We start from the raw sequence: 17,016 nt of genomic DNA on the forward strand, positions 1-17,016 counted from the left end.
AATGAAAGGCCCAGTCTTGGCAGGCTCTTCCCACTTGTGCAAGTTTTCTTTGAGGATGATTCATAAAATCATAGGCTGTCAGAGCTGGACAAGAGACCTTTAGCAACATCTATTCCAACCCGTATTATTTATGGAGGGAAACTGAAGCTCACAGAAGGTCCAAGGTCTTTGCTCTCATATTTACAGTAATCATGTCCTTGAACAAACCAAACCTCTGACTTGTGCAACACATTCATTGGTCTTATGGGTGATTTGTTAGCCCCTTCTGCCTCACTGAAGACCTTTCCATACCTTTTTAAAAATAATAAACCTCTGGACCAAGTAGGACAGCTCTTCCAGGACACTACTTCATCCCTATAAGCAGCTTTCCACTTACCAAGAATCTGTTAGGACCCGCCTGGCTCCAGCTGTCCTACTCTCCTCCATGCTTGCATCAGGTCAATTGGCACCATTTGCTTTACTACGTCTCCACAACCAGAAGTGAAGGCAAGAATGACTAGCTACAGCTCCACATTTCTGCCCTTAGTATCCAGGCCCTTTGGCTGCTGGTCAGATGCTATAGCCTCATACCCCAGAGTGAAACCTGGCAAGCCTCAGCTTGCTACCTGTGTCTGGTGGCCCAGTTGGCACCTGCCTACTTGGATTCCCAAGTATGGTCTCCACCAGATTCCCCATCTATGTGCTCTGCCTCTTGGTTGGGGATCCCCCAGGGCATCTGCTTGCTGACTGTGACCTGCTGTAGTTAAAAGAGTAAGAACTACTATCCTTCATAGATGTTTCTTATACACCAAGCATTGCTAAGTGTACTACCTACATTACCTTATGCGACCCTCCCAGTAGCCCCATGAGGCACTATACATGATCTCCACATTCCAGGTGAGGGTACTGTGGCTCATCAGGCTAGGAGGTTCGGTCAAGCTGGTGAGTGGCCAGTGGCGTTCGTGGTACAGTGATGAGCATAGCCACCTTCCAAGCTGGTGAGTGGCTGAGCCAGTACTTGGACCCAGTTCACTGTGACCTCAAACCCCGAAGTTTTACCACTCTGCCATACCAGCCATGTGCAGTGTGGGATGAATTGGGCACCCCCTTCCCAGATATGTTCAAGTCCTATCCCTGGGTACCTGTGAACGTGACCATATTTGGAAATAGGCTCCCCCGCTCACCGCCACCTAACACAGTATTTTATTATTGCCACTGGGACTAAACAACCTTGGAGAAATTCCTGGGTAGCGTAACTGGGGCTGTGCCTAGGGAGGACATGCTTTCTCTATCTTCAGTGGGCATGTCCACTTCCGCATAGATCTGTTTCTCCCTGACTCCTGCTGAGTGCCCCTAAAGCCATCAGTGTGCAAACACCCTCTCTTGAGTGTGCAGCCTTGTGGAAGGCTCCTGGCATGAGCCTGTTTTTTACTCAGACTCTCTGTGTCACCGTATTTCCCTCATATGTCCCCTAGCAACACTCCCCAAGTGGTTTAAAATTCCCCTAATACTACTGCATGCCTATCAGAGGAGCCAAAAGAAAACAATATTGATAATATCAAGTGGAGATAAGGATGCAAAGCAACTGGGTGCCTCATAGGCTGTGGGTGGATAGGTAAAACGGTGCAGCCACTCAACGTTACTGGTTATTATAAGAGCACAGAACTCAGGAAGAGCTAGATGAAGAAGATACATAGGGAAAGTTATGCGGGAAAGGGTGCGGAGCTTCCATGCTTTCTCTCTTTCTCTGGGCATGCCACTCTCCCCACATCTCCATGTGTCCACCAACCCAGAAGCTCTGGAAATTAGGTCTTTGTGGAAGTCATCAAGTTAAGATGAAGTCATAATGAATTAGGGTGAGCTCCAAATCCAATGACTAGTGTCCTTATAAGAAGAAGAGAGGACACACGGATACACACAGAGAAGGCCATGTGATGGGAGGCAGAGACTGAAGTGATGCCACTTCGAGCCCAGGATGCCAAGGATTGCCAGCCACACTAGAAGCTAGGAGAGAGGCCCAGAACAGATGCTCCCTCCAAAGGGACCAACTCTGTGGACACCTTGACTTCTGATTTCTGGCTTCCAGAACTGAGAGAGAATAAATTTCTGTGTTTTTAAGCCCCCTAGTTTGTGGTCATTTGTTGTGGCAGCCCTAGGCCACTCACACACGTGCCACCTAGGACCCTGGGCAGGGTGCATGCAACTCCCTGCACCTCCCACTGCCAGCCCTGCCCCTGCACCTGTCCTATTCTGATAGGCAGGCTTTATGGTTGGGTCCACCCTGCCCTGCCTGAGCCCACGCTGCATTCCCAGAGACCTGAACTTGACTCTGGCTTCTGACCATGACTGCCTGGGTCTCCCCAGCATACACTTCACATCACCTGGTTAGGCTTGGGAGCCCTATGGCTGCAAGAACATGCTGATTCACCCCAACTTCTCTCCAGGTCCTTGTACTTCTACTGCCAAAGCCACCCAAGAAACCTAGTCTCACTCTTGCCACATACGCAGGACTTGTCCCCAGGGTTCTGTCTGCTGGCTCTCTGCCCTCATCTCTGGTGTGTGGGATCCATGGAATTCACCTTCCAGTCTTTTCCCGAAGTGTTGTTTCTCCAACTAGAATCTTTCCTGATTCCCAATGCTGCTTAATATATGTCAAGACTTTTCCCTCTGCCCTTCAGATAAAAAATTCTTATTATGGGTTCATTAAGCCATTCACGATCTACCTGGTGCTGTCTAATAGTACTTTCTGCAATGATGGAAATGTTCTGTACCTGCACTGTCCAATATGGTAGCCACTAGCCACATGTAGAACTTGAAATGTGGCTTGTATAACTGAGGAACTAAATTTATACTTTGATTTCATTAATTTTAAATTAAGTAATTTAAATTAATTTAACCAATTGATTTTAATTAATTTAAGTTTAAATTTAAATAACCCCATGTGGCTGGTGGCTAGTGCATTGGAAAGTGCACATCTAGCCCTGCCTGCCTCTGCAGCCTTACCTCCCATCTTGTTTTCCCCTGGTTCTCTTCCTACTGGCTTCTTTCAGACCCTCCAGTCCATGCTCACCTCAGGACCTTTGCATGGTATTTTTCTCTACCTGGAACTTCTTCCTCTCTGAACTCTTTGTTGAGCTAATGCCTGCTTCTCCTTCAGATTTCAGCTCCAACATCACTTCCACAGACAAAAGCCCCAGGTAAAATCAGGCCTCCCTGGTGATGACTCTCACAGCACCAGTTATTTGCAGTCCTAGCACTGATCATATTTGTGATTTTAGAGGTATTGGGTGATTTCTCCCCCCACTGGCCCATAGGCTCATGAGAGCCGGGCCTGAGCCTGTGTCTTTTCACTATTGTATTCCCCCCACCTAGCATAGTATCTGGCTCACAGCAGGCCCTCGGTAGAGATTTGGGGACTGAATGAATGGGGTGTTGCTGGTTTAGGAGAGACACCCAGCAAGCGTGTCCTCAGAGCCAGCTGGCTGGGGCACCTGCCACATTCTAAGAGGACAAAGCCAGTCACAGACAGTATCTGCTGATGAACCCTGGCCTCTCCAAGCTTAAGAAAACACAGTGCCCCTTGAAAGTCCCTGGACATAAGCCTGGCAGCCAATGGCCTTAACAACCCACACATCTGAACAGAGGGGAAGCGAGTGCTAGTAGATTCATGAGTTCCAGCGGATGAGTCAACTACCAACACCTGTGATTCACAAGCCGGCTTCCTGAGCTGGTAGCAACCTCATGGCCTGATGGTGAGGAATGATGGCGTGCCTTTCCCTGGCCTGGAGAACTGGTGATTCCTGAGTCCCAGAAGGCTCCAAGCTGTGTCTCTGTCCTCCAGGAAGGATGGGCGGGTCCTCCCTGCTTCATAGCCACAGGGTCCTGGGGATGGACGCCCCACGGCTCCATCTCCTGTCTCTGGGGGTTCTCTTTCCCCATCCCACAGGGCCCTGAAGATGGCATCTGCCCAGAGAGGCCTTGCCCAGCCAAGCCCAAGGAGCTGGGGGCAGGGAGCCCCCTCCCTCCACCGGCTGTGAGGTCCCAGTTGTACGTTCCCATAGCCCCTGTGCTGGTCCTCAATGCCCTTACCACAGACGAATGTTGATCTATAAGTCATTGCTTAATATCTAGCTCTTCTGCTGGTATATAAGCTCTAGGAGGGCAGGGACTACATTTATTTCACTCACTGATGTATCTCCAGGATTAGCACAAAGGCAGGCAAAAAGAAGGGGCTCAGTAAAGTTTTGTTGGAAGACTGAGCATCAAAGTGCCCCCAAGAGTCCTGATCAACCTTACTCCAGCCTAATGGGCTGAGCTCTGGCCTCTGTTTCCCTGTTCAGCACCCCCATTCTTCCTGAGGTCACTCTGAACCCTGCCAGTCTGCCGGGGTCTGGCCTAGCCTACCTGTCTCTCACCAGCCTCCCTCTAGTGTTTGGACCCTGCACCCCGTGCCCTTGTCCTTGATGGGTACCCTTACTTATGACCTATCAGTGGTCCCTAGCATTCACTGATAGCCCTCACCGGTCCTCATGGCTCTCCTCAGGCAGGTCCTGGTGACATCTTCAGCTCCACAGCATCCTCAGTGGCAGCCCTGGGCGACCTGGCTGCTCTGGGGATGGGGCCATCTCTGCGGTCCATCTGTTTCCTCCACCCCAAGCCTGCCCCACTCCATCCGGGACTCTGTCCTGCCCCCCAGGTGAGCTCCCAGCATGCCTTGCTTTGAAGTGCCCTGTTCTAGGCTGGGAGAGTGGACTTGGGCAGAGCCTTTCCTGGTCTTGTAAACACGGGTTGGGTCCAATGCATATAGGCCAGAACCAAGGTCTGTTCCCTGGCTGGGAGGAAGGTGGGACACAGTGAGGTAATGGTGGCGTCTTAGAGACCAGATCTTCCCGTCCCATCTGCCGGCCTACCTGGAGGCTGGGAGACCAGAGTGCACAGTCTCAAGGCCATGGCTGATGTTGGGCGACATCTCTCCAAGTCTATGTCCTCCTTCATCTGTCCCTCATGTACCATTTTCTGTTACCCGCCAGGGAGCCAGAAATGACCCAGACCCCTTCCCTGGATTTCTCTGAATGCTGATGGCCAGGAGGACAGGGAAGGCATTTCCTATGTCTCACAAGTCTCTAGGACCTTCCTCCAGGACTCCCCACTGGTTTCTGATGCGCAGGGCCTCTCAGCTCAGGTGCCAGTCTGCCAGCCAGGGAAGCTCTTTCACCCGGCCACACTCTTCTTGTGGACTAGTTACATCTATTCATACATTCATAGATTACTGCCTGCCTGTTTCCTCCACTAGAATGTAAGATCCTGAGGCTCAGGGAAGGGATCCTGACCGTTTAGGTCACACTGTATCCACAGTGCCTAGCATGGGTCTTAACTGAACAAATTGAATGAACAAGTGAATCCCTTATCAGTGGGAGCATTGGCTGGATCCACGCTCTGAGGTTTAGACGAGATCACCCAGTGAGCCCTCCTTCAGGGCCTGGGGCACTGCAATTCTTTTGGGGGGTACCCTGAGTCACAGGTGGTGTCCACTGATGTTCCACCAGCTGGCCAGCGCCACACTTAACAATCAGCACTGTAGCCACCGATAACCTTGGAGCAGCCCATATGTATCTAAAGACATGGGACAGGTGCTAGAAAATTCCTAAGTGCCGACCAAGGGGTCGTGTACCCGTGCTTCACACATAGGCTTCCTGAGCTAATGGATGCCCAGCAGTGAGACATGAAGCCCATGCCTTTCCCAGGCCTGGGAGAATGGCCGGTTCCTGAGTCCCCAGAGGGCTGTCTTTCAGGACAGCTCAGCTGGCGTTCCCCACTTCCTGGCACACTATCAGGGATGCATCACACCTCCATTCCCACCTCTGTAAGATCCTCCCTTCCCCACTCCCTGCCTGTCCACGAGGCCAGCGTCCACCCAGGGTCTGCCCCGGCATGGTCCTACCAGCCCTGCAGGACCCCTGATGAGGGTGGAGACTTCAGCAACCTCGACGACCCCACCTGGGTCAGTACCCCCATCTAAGCCCTGGATATCTCTTCCTCATTCTTCAAGTCTCAGCTCCAGAGTCACCTCTGCAGGGAAGCCTGAGTCAGTTCCCTGTTTTACACTCCCAAAGTCCCCTGTACATATTCCTCCTCGCAGCACCGATCAAAATTTTAATGAAATTTAACTTGGTTGATCCATTGCTTGTTCCCAGAGGGGCAGGAACCACGTTGACCTTGGTTGCTCCTATATCTCTAGTCACCGCCCCGGGTCTGGCCCGTCATTTGCGCTTGGCTCACCCCTCTCATGCACCAGGTCAGACCCTCTGGCCATGACCAACCTCATGCAGGCACAAGCTGCCAGCATCTCACCTGCTGCCCACCTGGACACCTCTTGTCCCCTTCTTTCCTGTCTCTCCTGCCCCATTTCCCCCATAACTTCCTGTGGACGCTGCTGCAGGGCCCTGATTGGCTCCCATGCCTGCCCTGCCAAACCCAGAAATGCATGAAAGTCAGGTGCCAGTGGATAAACCTGTTCCCCCTTTTCCCCTCACCCCGAGAGGTGGTCCTGAGACGCACTTTATCAGGCTTTTCTGGGGTGCAGGCTTGGATTAGGAGCACTCAGTGGTGACCAGCTCAATGCTGCATCCTCGTATCGGCTTTCCCTCCCCTCTGCTCCTCTTCTGTGCCCTGACTCCCCGGCATCACCTCCCCAACCCACGCAGTAGTAGCGTCTGAGCCTCATCAGCCTCTGCCCTCCAGAAGCCCAGGCTGAGAGAGGGTTCCGTAAAGCTTTGTGGAAAGAATGAAGGGATGATCCTCAGCGGGAGGGCCAGCTTGCTCCCGTTGCTTCCTCCACCCTTGGCTTCCCTCCAGTAACCCCCTCACCCCTGCAGCTCTGTTGCTGCCTTGCTCCTTGTCCTTTCTTGCACTGGTTATCTGGACCCTGACCTCCTGCCAGGCTCTTTCCAGGTCTCTCCCAGGCTAGTCTCTGCTTGCTGGGTCCCGGCAGCTGACAGCCCTGCAGTGAATCCCAATGTAGCCCAAGTCCGTCCTGCATCCCTCACCTGCTTACTTGGTCGTCTTCAGGTAGATCCTAAGCTTCCCCAGAGCTCCTCAGTCATTGCTCTGGGCAACCTGGCTGCCCTGACAAGAGGCTACCTTTTCAGTCCATCTGCTTCCCTGCCCTCACCTGCCCTGTCCCATCCAGGCTTCTGACCCGCCCCAGGTGAGCTCCCAGCATGCCTTGCTTCAAAGTGCACTGGCCAGCCTGAAGGAGGTGGCTTGGCAGAGCCTTTCCTGGCCACCCAAACAGGGATTTGGGGCCCCTCCTAAGACCAACGCATGCTGGCCAGAACTAAGATCTGGTTCTTGGTTGGAAGGCAGGTGACACAGTGCGTGACGGGGTCGGTCACGGCGTTGACACCAGACCCTCTGCTCGCACACCTTGGGTGGGAAGCTCAGTAGTCAGGACCCCATAGCCGTGTCTCTGGGGCTGGTGTGCAAGTCCACATGCTCATTCATACATCCTTCATTCATCAACGCCTGCTCTGCGTGCCCAGCCCCATGCCAGGTGCGGGCAGCGCCAGCGCAGTCCAAAGGCACTGTCTGTCTGGAAGAAGTGTCAGGAGGGGAAATGGGTCCTTGGAGCTGTGCCACCTTCTCTGCTCTGCTCTCAATGTTACACGGCGACAGAGAGGGACACCTGGGCAGTGCTACTTCTTTCACAGGGAAGGGAAGACACGCCAGAGCTAGCCATGACCATTCCTTGTCTCAGCCATCTTGGTCCAGCCGCCTCCATGAGACAGGGAAACCACCTTACATGCTCCAGTGAGATGTAACAACTTCGAGATAAAAGAACAAATGGCTTAAGTGAGAGAGTGGCATGGACATATACACACTACCAAATGTAAAACAGATAGCTAGTGGGAAGCAGCCGCATAGCACAGGAAGATCCGCTTGGTGCTTTGTGTCCACCTAGAGGGGTGGGATAGGGAGGGTGGGAGGGAGACACAAGAGGGAGGGGATATGGGGATATATGTATACATATAGCTGATTCACTTTGTTATATGGCAGAAACTAACACATCATTGTAAAGCAATTATACGCCAATGACGATGTTAAAAAAAAAAAAAAAAAAAGAATGAATGGCTTCCTGTGGCCTGGAGGGCGCCTCGCCTCCCCCTCTCTGTTCACAGGCTTGGGAGAGCAGCCAGGACGGGACTCCTCGGCCTCCAAAAAGAAGGCTTGCAAGAGGCCAGGCCAGGGGTGTTCAAGGAGCCCGTGTGGGGCCTGACCCTGTACCCCCAGGAGATCACACTCGTGCCAACTCGTGGTTGCTGTTCCATCTTCGTCTCCCTCCGCCTCCCCACCTGCTGCTTGAGACCCTGTGTCCATGCCTTCCCAGCAGCCTCTCCTCCTTTGGCCTCCATCACCCATGCTTCCTGGCCCTCCTCCCTCCTCTCTGGCCTTGCGGGCTCGGGCACCTTGTTGAGGCCTCTTTTTCATCCCCTCCTCACACTTCCATGCCATTCAGGGTCCCACCCCAGGTCCTCCTCTCTTCTCTCCCCAGCAATCCCCGCCTCTGTTTCTGTCTGCGTCCCAAGGTTCCCCCGAGGCTGTGTTCGTGACTCCAAACCTCCACCTCCAGCCCTGTCACCTCCTCTGAGTGCCCAGCCATATGGCAGCCACCTCCTGAGACCCCAATCCCAACATGATGTCTGAACCTCTACCAAATCCTGTGGGGATGACCTCACCACCGCCCCAGCCATCCAAGCTAGAATGTCACAACTTGTCCTTGATCCCTCCCTCCCTTCTCCTTGCCTCCTTCATGCCACCAATCACCAACCTCATCAATTCTACCATCATGTCTCCATCCTATTCCATCTAATTTCCTCCTTTCTGACCACAACCTTCGGAGGCCACCATGCTCTCTTCCACCCAGGTTCCTGGCCTCCAGACTGGCCCCAGTTTAGCCCGGCAGCACAAGTCCCAATTTGATGTCACCCCCTTGCTCTGCATCTTTCAGCTGTGCCTTGTAGCTCACAGGATTAAAATGAAATTCCTCACTTTAGCACCCAAGGCTTTTCAAGGCTTGTCTCTTGCCCCCTTCTCCAGCAGCAGCGTGCCCTCTTGGCTTCAGGCTTTCCAGACTTAGGGCTCTGTCTCCATAATCCCTAGCAGGATCCCAGGCACGTGGTGCCAGAACAGAAGCTCTTGACGGTAGGTGTCAGGAAAGGCCCCCAGTGTAGAAAGGGGGTGATGCCTTGGATGTGCCTCAATCCCCCGTGAGTCTGGTCAATATGAGTCAGTTCCCTGAGGCTCCAATTTGGATTCAGAGGAGCAAGGACTAGATCCCAGGTCACTGTGGCCCACCAGGGTGACCACGGCCGAGGGGCCAACTCTCCCACTGCCATCACGGCCACCCATGTGCATACTTTAGACAGGAGGAAATGACGAGGAGCAGGATAGCTCCCGTGTGCTGAGCATTTTGTGCTGTAGCTCATTAATTCTTCCCAAGAACCCTAGGCAGAAGGCTTTTAAAATTATTCCCATTTCCTAGAGGTGGAAATAGAGGCCAGAGAGGTTCAATAACTTTCCCACTGTCAGCTAAAATGTGCTAGACCCTGAATTTGAACCCATCTCTATTGAATTCCGAAGTCATTAAAATACATGGGAGGAAGTTAAGGCAGGGACAAGAGTAGGAGACTTTCGGGGGAGGGGAAGTGAGAGAGAGCAGGAAGTAAAGATGGAGAGAGTGACGATCTGGGGGAGAGATGGGGTGATGGATGGAGAGATCGCTGCTCTGGCCAATCACCTTTTTGGTTCCCATAGTTGGAGGCAACTTCGGGGAAGGCAAGTGTGTGAGCAGGAGAGGGACACACCCTCTAGGTACCCTAGCTTCCCCCATACCCCTGGCTCCTTGGAAGGCCTGTGGCATGGGACAGAGATGAGCAGAGTGTCAGGGAAGGACTTAAGCCCTGTTGGTCAGAGGCTCCATCCAGGGCCTCCAAATGGGCCTCGGGGAGCAGATCCTTGCCAAGGTGGGCATTCATCATTTTTACATCTTCGTTCAGATCCCTAATAAGGAAGTAATAATATTGCCAAGCTTTTGCCACGCTTTCTATGAGCTAGTGAGAAGACTAATTATCTGACAACACTAATAAATGGTTATGATGTTATTAAAAATGGCACCAAGCTAGGATTAATAGGCTCTTCGACTGTAGGGAATCGGGTTTAACAAGGTGCCCGCACGTGCCGTCAGGGTCCATGGTCTTGATGGATACTGGGTTGCATGGAGGCCATGGATGAGACCCCCTCTTTTCTCTAGCTGAGGGTCAGCTTAGGAAGGTCTGGCTGCTGCTGGATTTTCTAATCCACCCCTTTGCAAATGGCTCTGCAGAGCTCTCGGGCTCCTGGGGAGGCTGTGGGTGGCAAGACTGGCATCAGCCTCGTTCACTTCTGCATGTGGCCTCCACGGTCCATGGGATCCCCTCTTCCTCCCCAGCCCAGCTCACCTCTGCAAGCGACAGGCTCAGAACCTACCCGGAGCCCCATGCTCCAGAGCCCCATTCAAGAAGCTCGGAGGGAGGGGGGAGCTGATAAATGGAGATGCCTGTGGGGCTTGCTGACTAATTTCCATAATAATTACCAGTTATTACCAATAACGGTGACACCACCACTCCCTCCCATTTAGACTGAATTCCACCATCTAGGAGCTGTTTCCCCACTGGTTGTCGCCTCTGACAACAAGTGGGGAAGAACACAGGGCAGGTATCATTATTCTCACCGTTGAGTTAGGAAATGAGCTCAGGGAGAAAAAGGGACTTTCTGAAGCCCCCTCCCCAGCCTCAAAGGAATAGACGTAATGATAAAAATAAAAACAATAGAAGCAAGTACTGACACGGTGCTAACTATGTAGTACACATATGTGAACTTAGTCCTCACAACAGCCTGTGGGGGAGGGGGCTATTATTATCATTCCCATTTTACAGCTGAGGAAACTGAGGTACAGAGAAGTTAAGAAACTTGTCCAGGAGCACACAGCTAGTAAGTGGGAGAGTGGGAATCAAATCCAGCCCAAGTTCATGCTCTTTACCATTAGCCTCCGCCGCCAGCCTTCCCTGGGAGACTCACTTCCTAGAGCCGAGGAAATGACTCCACCAGTGAGGCTCTGCTTGAGCCTTCTTGCTCTGAGCTCCAACCTCCTTCCCTTCCCAGCTCCCCTCTGACAGGCGCAGGAGGGCTAACACAAGAAGGCCCTGATGCTGCCTGCCTGCACTTGGAGAGGCGAAGTGATAATAATCCTTTTGGCTGAGGCTTTTCAGGTTGCAAAGACTTACTATATGAACCTTCCCTGCCCTGGGTCCTGGGGTCAGATGGCTTTCTGCAGAGGTCAGAGTCCAAGGCTTCAGAAGCGGAGAGCCTCCAAAGATTCTTTGAGTCCCAGCTCCACTGCTTACTAGCTGGGAGCCTTCACCTCTCTCTGCCTCAGCTTCCTTATCTGTTAAATGGGTGGTAATAACAGTACCTACCTCACTGGGTTGTTGTAAGGATAAAGGAGAGAAGGAATATGAGGGGTCTGGTGGTACAGATCCATTGCATTCATTAACAGGTATTTGATAGAAAATGCTTCCGGAAAGTTGAAGGCCCTGAGCTGGAAGGCAGGCAATGTTTAGTCTGTGCTGGGTGAGCCTGTACCAATGGCTCCTTTGTCTCCATCTCTCCTTCCCACAGGGCTGCTCTCTGCCAGGATGCCCCACCCTGACGTGCACAGAGGACTTGGCCACGCCTCCTGGGAGGTCCTTGGTCCCTTGTGTTCCCGCCTCACTTACATGGTCAATGAGCTCCTTGATCATGCCGTTCCACTGGCCCTTGTCGTCCTGTGCCCCGTATTTCCCGTCCTCCACCAGACGGATCTCGTAGGAGAAGCCCAGGATGTGGGCCAGTTCCTTGAGCAGGTCGATGCAGTAGCCTTCGAACCGGTCATTCCCGAACAGGGTCCTGTCAGACTTCCGGAACATGACAAAGGGCTCCTCCTGCGGGGACAGATGGGAGAGGGGTAGACAAAGGCTGAGTGGGTGGGGCAGGTCCAGCTGGGGCCAGAGAGCTTGGGCCAGGTCCTCTGCAAGGGTGTTCTAAGCCATCTTTAGGGGGGGGCCCAGAAGAATGGCCTGCTAAGTCAGGAGAGGGAAAGCGTACTTCCTGAGAGCCAACTTTGTGCCTCGCAGATGGCCACCTACTGACATGCACACAGCACTTAGTAGGTCCTTATTGATTTGATCGTCCAACGATCACAGAGCTAGAAACTAGTGGAACTGGGATTCGAACTCAAGACTGTGATTCTGAATCCCAGGCTCTCTCTGTTGCACCGTCAACATGGGCCAGTGGTCCTCAAAGTGTGGTCCCCAGACCAGCAGCAACACCCAGGAACTTGTCAGAAATGCACATTCTCGGGCCCCAGACGTACTGAACCAGAAACTCTGGGGTGGGGCCTGGCAATGTGTGCTATAAGAAGCCCTCCAGGGGGTTCTGTTATCTGCTCCAGTGTGAGCACGCTGCTGCAGAAGGCCTTTCATCGTTTCTTCCCTGACTGCTCCCCAGCTCCTGTCTTACAGATGAGATCTACTTGCTCCCTGACACCTTTCTCTCTTTCCAAGGATCTAGTCCCCAGCATTAGGATCTGCCAGTGAGTGATTCCTGATAACTATGATAGTTTGCATTTGTACGTGCCAGGCGCCAGCAAATCAGCAGATGAGATGGTGCCCGTGGGGGTCCAGAGCAGAGCCCAGCAGAGCGGGAGGGCTCAGTGGACAGTAGCTGGTATTGTCTCCCTTAGCCTGAGTTTCAGCCTTCTGGGGGTAGATACGAGTAACTCCATTCTGTAGATGTACAAAGTGAATCCACGAGGATAACGTAACTCTGGGAGGTCACTCAGCTGCCACAGAAAAAGGATTTGACTCAAGTCGGTGCGGTCCCAGAGCAGGAGCTCTTAACCACCTCACTGTGCCAGAGGCCCTGAGTCACATGGTGCCTCTCCCTAGTGGGCAGGGGGTCCTCAGAAGGTGGCTTGTGGGTCCAGAGCATAGGTGACAGCTGTCGCACATCAGGTTCCCTCCCTCCCAGGTGATAGGGAGCCAGTGAAGGGCTTTGAAAGGGCATGACTGTCTGATTTCTCATTTAGAAATAACACCCTGGCAACCCTGTGAAGAATAACTGGGAGTAGAGGCAGGAAAACCTTGGGAAGAAGCTACTGACCTCATCCAGTATGAGACACACAGAGTAAGGAACGGGGGTGGATGGGTTGAAATCTCAGCAAACTCATCATTTACTGAGTTCCTACTATGCACCAGCCATTGATTTAAACTCTTTTTCAGAGTGAAAAAGGCTCATAAGCTTTCAAGATAGGTGACATTACTGTATGCTAACACATATATATGGAATCTAAAAAAAAAAAAACAAAACTGGTTCTGAAGAACCTAGGGACAGGACAGGAATAAAGACGCAGACGTAGAGAATGGACTTGAGGACACGGGGAGGGGGAAGGGTAAGCTGGGACAAAGTGAGAGAGTGGCATGGACTTATATATGCTACCAAATGTAAAATAGATAGCTAGTGGGAAGCAGCCATATAGCACAGGGAGATCAGCTCGGTGCTTTGTGACCACCTAGAGGGGTGGGATAGGGAGGGTGGGAGGGAGACACAAGAGGGAGGAGATATGGGGATATATGTATATGTCTAGCTGATTCACTTTGTTATAAAGCAGAATCTAACACATCATTGTAAAGCAATTATACTCCAATAAAGATGTTTTTTTAAAAAAAGATAGGTGACATTATCCCCATTTGATAGATGAGAGAACTGAGGCTCAGAGAAGGTCAGTAAGTTGCCCAAGGTCACACAAGAGTTGAATTATAGTCTGACGGAGTTCAGGTTCAGTCCTTCCTGCCTGTAGCTCCTTGGCCTCTTTCTGGGCCTTAACCTTCCCCCAAGCCACCTTGGCACCCCCTCGTGAAGGAATGCCTCAAGCCTCAGCTGATGGGTGACAACCATTAGCTGACAGAATCCGCCTGTGGGGGGAAGCTCATGTCCACATGCCCATAAGAAGAGCACACACCTCTTCTGGAGGCGCATCATCATTCTCTCAAGTGGTGGGGCCATTCCTTTGACACTGTGGGCCCCTGAGCAGTGAAGGGCCCTCATCAGGGGTCCTCAGGCACAGAAACCCACCGGCAGCCTCTTGCCAGGTTCCTGCTGCGGAGGGCGAGCTAGATTCTCTGGCCCTGGTTCCCTGGCAACGCTACTTCTCAAAATCCCAACCCATGACTGATTCATTCTCAGTTTTCAACAGTCCTTTGGGATGCTGCAGAGAAAGGGCAAGGGAGTGTCTGAGTCCCCAAGGGGTTCTGAGAAAACCACCTCTCAGTCTAATTGGGTGAAAAGCTGGGTCCTTTGGCTAGACTCCATGCTAAATCTCAGTGCCTCCCATCCCCAACTCCAACCAAGCAGCTCACAAGTTTGGAGAAAAGAGTTGAGGAGGTGCCGGGGAAGGGGCTGAGACTACATGGAGGGAAGGGAACTTAGGCTATTGTGGACCCTGCCTTTGTGCAAATTAATCGCTGGGATGGTGCTGCCCTGAACCTTGGCACAGGGCCTGGTGAGAGGGCCTGGGTGAGGCTTCAATCCCATCTCAACTATTAGGTCAGATGCTCTTGTGCAGTGAACGAACTGTACCACGGCACCTGGTAGCCCCGATGTTAGCTCAAGGAAAGTAATAAAGAGAAGGTACCTTCTTTGCCAGGTGAATCACCAACCACATATAGATTCCTAAGCAAAATCGACGTCCTTCTGTAAAATGGGGATAATACTAGAACCTACCTTACAGGATTGTTGTTAGGATAAGATGGGTCAATCTGTGAAAAGCACTTAGTGCCTGGCAAATGTAAACTGCAATATTATTATTATTATTATATTATTAATATCATTATCATCTTTCTGTGCATGGGGTGGCCTATTATTGCAGTGACCTGTCCAGCCTAGAGACCATGCCCAATGTCAGCAAAGGTTAAAAATCATAGCTAGCAGCGGAAAGCTATTTTAGGAAAGGTCCCTGAGATAGCTCACTTCCTGACCCTCTCTCCGAGACCCTCCCAGGCCCTATCCTCTAAAATTAGCACTTCATTTGCAAAGCCACCCCAGCCCCAGAATCTATACATCTTCATATAAATACGCTGCCTTTGGAGCAGCTGTAAAATGCCATTAATTTCAGGAAGTGCTTTGCGGATGGCATACATATTTAACAGCCAAAGCCCAGAGCATTAAAATGGTGCTCGCCTTAGTAATGTGTAGACCTGCAACATTTCCTAGGGGGTAATTCTGAACTCCGCCAACTACTTATTCATGGACTATTTCACAATTTATTACTGGAAATGTCCAGACAGCCAATTCACAAGCTCTCTCGGCTGCTAATCGATTGCTCAGTGAAGGTGCCCTCAATTTCATAACTTCGCTCTATCCTATTGCTCTGGGAGAACAGCCGTAGGAATGGGGGCAATATTTCTCTGCAACAAGTCGCAGGAAACAAGAGTCCAGAAAAATAACCTTTTCCTACTTTTCATTGCTAGGGCTTTTAGTCTAGTTTCTTAGTCTAGTTTCACCAGCGTGAGAGCCGAGTGACAGGACCTGTGGAGTTGGAAGAGGGTGTCTTGGGGTGGGGGGAAAGCCAAGGGTTACCTACCTAAGAGCTCTGTTCCCAAGCCCCTTCTGGCTTAGGCCATCTCAACACACACCTGCTCACGCATGCGCTGTGTATGCACACAATGCCACTGACACGAATACACCGCATTCTCGGATGTTCTGACCTGCTCAGACACAGAAGCCAAGGACCCTGGCCACCCCAGGCCTCGGCTTCTCCAGTTAGAACCAGGACAGAGCATTAGGAGTCCGCTCCTCCCAGCAGGTGGAGCCTAGCGTGGTTCCTGGCCTGGGATGGTTCTCCCAGCCCACATCCTGGTCTCCCCTGCTTCTCCTCTCTTGTGCCAGGTGTGCAGGTCCGGCTTGCCTGGCAGTTGCGCCTAAATGGGTTACGAAGCACACATGGCACAAACACACCCAACGGTGCATGTCCAGACACCTGTGTGTAGCCAATCCCACACCTGCACAGGTGTCCACACACATGCCGACACCACTGCTCACTTCAGCAGCCCCAAGAACCCTGAACCTTCCAAAGCAGGGCCCCCCAGGAGCGAGCTGAGTGTGTTTTCTTGGTGTGTGAGCAGAGCTTTGGGCAGATGAATTTTTCACGAGCTCATGGAAGAGCGGAACCTGAGCAGAAGCTGGGGCCTGGCAGGGAGAGGGTGGGGAGGACAGGCTTCCAGCCTCTTGCTGCTGCTGCTGCTTCCGCCTCAGGAAGGGGGAAGAGCCCGTGGCTCTGAGGGGTCAGAGAGGGCGAGGTGAGGGCGAGGTCTGGGCTCTGTCCATCTGTCTGTCCAGGGTAATGTGACCTTAGCACCTAACCCCGGGATTCAGGGTGGAGGAGGAGAGAGGGGGCTTTGGGGGCAGCCCCCATATCTCCCTGTGTTCTCTGCCACATCCAGATTCCAGGGACCAGAAGAGGAGGAGAGACTCCCTCATCAGGGTCTCAGGTCCAGCCCTGTTCTCCAGGGCAAAGCTGGTGGATGTTCTTGGACGCAGGCTTGGTACCTGCCTGTCACTCAAAGCACTGTTGCCCTGACAACACACTTCCAGAGAGGCAGGGGCCAGTGTTCTCCGTGGGAGGTGCTGGCCCTGCTTTCAGGCTGCCAAGCTTGGCATTGGGTTTTCAACCAGAGCATCTGGGCTGGGCCGGGCTGGACACTCCCCACAACTGGTGCTGCTGTCCCCAAAAGCCCAAGCTGAGAGCACTGTACCCCGACCAACCCCGCCCAGGGCTCTGGGACATGCAGACCACGCTGAGACTTTCAGGAGACTCCGAGGACAGTTTCAGTTGGACACAGAGAGTTTCTAGGGGACCAGTGTAAAGGCTGTGTGTCACATCCTCTGTCCCCGCTCTGCCTCCGG

The 17,016-nt window shown here is 52.4% G+C and overlaps 1 protein-coding gene across 3 annotated transcripts in view; it reads right to left on the minus strand.

Moving 5' to 3' along the window:
- Positions 1–17,016, minus strand: part of GRIK3 (glutamate ionotropic receptor kainate type subunit 3) — a 234,427-nt gene that overhangs the window by 25,670 nt on the left and 191,741 nt on the right. For all 3 annotated transcript variants that reach the window (XM_060082338.1, XM_060082346.1, XM_060082331.1), the window contains exon 10: positions 11,793–11,996. In XM_060082338.1, the coding sequence (XP_059938321.1) occupies positions 11,793–11,996 (204 nt within the window). The remainder of the gene's footprint in view (positions 1–11,792; positions 11,997–17,016) is intronic.

This window comes from Mesoplodon densirostris, chromosome 2, assembly GCF_025265405.1.
Source record: "Mesoplodon densirostris isolate mMesDen1 chromosome 2, mMesDen1 primary haplotype, whole genome shotgun sequence".
NCBI classification, from domain to species: domain Eukaryota; kingdom Metazoa; phylum Chordata; class Mammalia; order Artiodactyla; family Ziphiidae; genus Mesoplodon; species Mesoplodon densirostris.